Source organism: Tiliqua scincoides, chromosome 10 (genome assembly GCF_035046505.1).
Source record: "Tiliqua scincoides isolate rTilSci1 chromosome 10, rTilSci1.hap2, whole genome shotgun sequence".
Taxonomy (NCBI): domain Eukaryota; kingdom Metazoa; phylum Chordata; class Lepidosauria; order Squamata; family Scincidae; genus Tiliqua; species Tiliqua scincoides.
Genome location: NC_089830.1, coordinates 4,679,424 through 4,681,994, shown reverse-complemented (window position 1 = coordinate 4,681,994; position 2,571 = coordinate 4,679,424). Strand labels below are relative to the sequence as shown.

Sequence of the window (2,571 nt, the reverse complement as noted above, 5' to 3'; positions counted from 1 at the left end):
CAAGAGTGTCTGCACAAGGGTTACTGGACCAAGATGGAATAACCGTTTGCTGGTCAAAACACTCCACTGTTTTAAGAGTTTTTGGGGAGCTCCCTACAGGCTGCTCTGAGAATCGCTGCCTTAAGCTAATTACCAGATAGTTTGAAAGGCCTCCAGGGGCTTCTATATCCGTGTTTAAGCTGGTCAGTGACTGGGTTCTAGGTCCACAGTGACACATTTCAGAAGTTGCACAAGACAATGAGAAAAGAATTGCATCTTTTTTCCCCCCCCCCTTTCCCAAAGTGTGTGACAGGCCCGAAATGGCAGGCAGGGTTCAGGATTGTTCACAGCGAGGGTTCAGGCAGGGTTCAGGATGAAACTCAGGTGTGAGACTGGACCTGAGTTTCAGGAGAAGCAGTCTCCAAAGTTCATCTTCTCCATGTGAGGTGCCTGGATTCACAGTCCAGAATGCAGCGCTGGTGACGGTTGATGGGGGCACGCAGGGCTGACTTGAGCAGTCCATGGATTACGGGGGCATAGTACCAAAAGAAGATGAAAGAAAATGATTCAAGAGAAAAAATTGGAACAAGGGCTTTCTTGGCCATGGTGCCATCACTGGGGCTGCCATCCTAAGGCCTCCTGCCACGTAAAGACCATGACTCACTGGTAGAGCATTTCAAGGGAAACTGTGGTGGCGATTCTGTGTTTACTTGTTACATCCACTGGCTCCCATGTCAACACTTTTAGTTAAGGGTGTGTCTGGCTCCAGAAAAGTCTTGATCGTGAGCTCAGAATCATTTCCTCTCACTGGTAGTGGCTCCCTAGAATCTCAGGCCATTTTTTTCCTGCCAGACTTGGAAAGGACCAAGTCAAGGACCATTGAGTTACACCGCTCTTTCCCTGATGCTTCAAGCAGTTGAAAAATGCTGCTGTATAATATTTGACAGGTTTTTTTTCAGTTTTATTTTTTTTTGCAGATTTTGTTTCTTGACAAAAACGAAAAGCGCAGAAAGCGGTGTTATGTGTTTTTATTTCATTATCACAAAAAAAACACCCCCCTAGCGATAGCATGTGACATTTCTTGCTTGATACTTGCTGACTTCAAAAGCAGGAGTCTCCGCCCAAGACAAGACACGTATGTTTTTAAGCAAAGGGTGGTTTGTATTTTTTGCATTAAATTCCTGGCCCATTTTATTGTTTGTACAATGAGTCGAACCAGCAAGCTGGCCAGAGATGCAAGTGCCCGGAGAAATAATTGCATGTGATATGAAACTTGGGGACAGTCCAGAAACTCCCTCCTCAACCCAAGAACACCCTGCAACATGTCCATTGTGTGTTTGTTCACAGCGAGTTCTCTCTCTCTCTCCCCCCCCCGCCTTCCTATGTTTCCTGTAGCTCTTGAAGAGTGCTCCTCCCTCCAATGGGAACCTTCAGTTCTCCCAGCGCCAGGCATGTGTCAACCAGTTTGCAGCCTGGTTCGGGTACATGCCCCTCGTGCACTCTCAGTTCCGTCTGGATCCGGTGCTCTTCAAAGACCAGGTGTCTGTGCTGCGGAAAAAGTACCGGCATCTTGAGAAAGCCTAGCAGCCTGGGGTACAAGAGAAAAGCCGCTGTCCTCCTCTGGAGAAGACGTACTAGGAAAGCAGCGGCGACAGGAACAGCCTGCCCCCTCCTGGACACCAGTAGCACTGCAATGCAGGACTGCTGCTACTAAGGGGCCAAGGCTCTGTTCCTGTTGGGACACCATACTGGGGTCCTTCTGACTTCGACTTTGCAGAGGTGGAAACTTGTGATCCTGGTAGCCATGGAGATGCCAGATACATTTTCAGTCTTTATTGGGTTTTACCAGTACAAATAAAAGTTTGCAAGAAATGATTGCCTTCCTTTGCTTCTTTTTGGTTCAGCCTCTGTCTCCTCTCACTGTCTTGGCTTCAGCAGAGAGCTGGCATTTCTCCACCCAAACTGAATGTGATTGATCACAAGTTCAGCCTCTTGGCCAGTTGCCTGCACAGGAGACTGAGCCAGAAAAAGTGTATGCACTCATTAGTATTTTTTCTTCTTTCTAGAAGATGCAAAAACAGAAGGGGATGCCTTTGGGGGAAGGACAGGATCCAGCACGGCTGCAAGCTTGCATTTTAAGCTGCTTCCCTTTAAATTGAAGGGAAAGTCTCCTTGCAGATGCAGTTTGTCCAGGGAACCATAAAAGCCAATTGTCAATGCCGTAGCAACTGTCCAGGGCATAAGGAGAGTCCTGATGCATCAGGCCCGAGGGGTCCCCCCTAGCCCAACATTCTGGTCTCTGGAAGAGGAAGGGGTTAATTCTGTATTGCATGGGGTGCTCCTCCCTCTGTAAGAGACAGGGCTGGACTGCTGACTGTGTCTCTTCCTTTGGTCTCCCCACACGTGTCCCCACCACACATGGGAAGGTAGAGACACCGTGCAGCCACGTGTGCCTCGCCTCTCCCCCCTCCGGTGCAGCAGTAGGCCCATTCCCACATGCAGGAAGGGGGGGAGGCTGTGCACAGAGCACCCCCTCTTTTGCCATTCTCCAGTGTGGCTCCAAGGCCACGGAGTTCCTTCGTGCTCAGGCCT

The 2,571-nt window shown here is 49.4% G+C and overlaps 1 protein-coding gene across 1 annotated transcript in view; it reads left to right on the top strand.

The window, feature by feature from the left end:
- Positions 1–1,789, top strand: part of EXTL1 (exostosin like glycosyltransferase 1) — a 57,358-nt gene extending 55,569 nt beyond the window's left edge. The window contains exon 11 of the mRNA XM_066638492.1: positions 1,375–1,789. Within this exon, the coding sequence (XP_066494589.1) occupies positions 1,375–1,563 (189 nt within the window). The 3' untranslated portion in view covers positions 1,564–1,789. The remainder of the gene's footprint in view (positions 1–1,374) is intronic.
- The last annotated feature ends 782 nt before the right edge of the window (positions 1,790–2,571 follow it).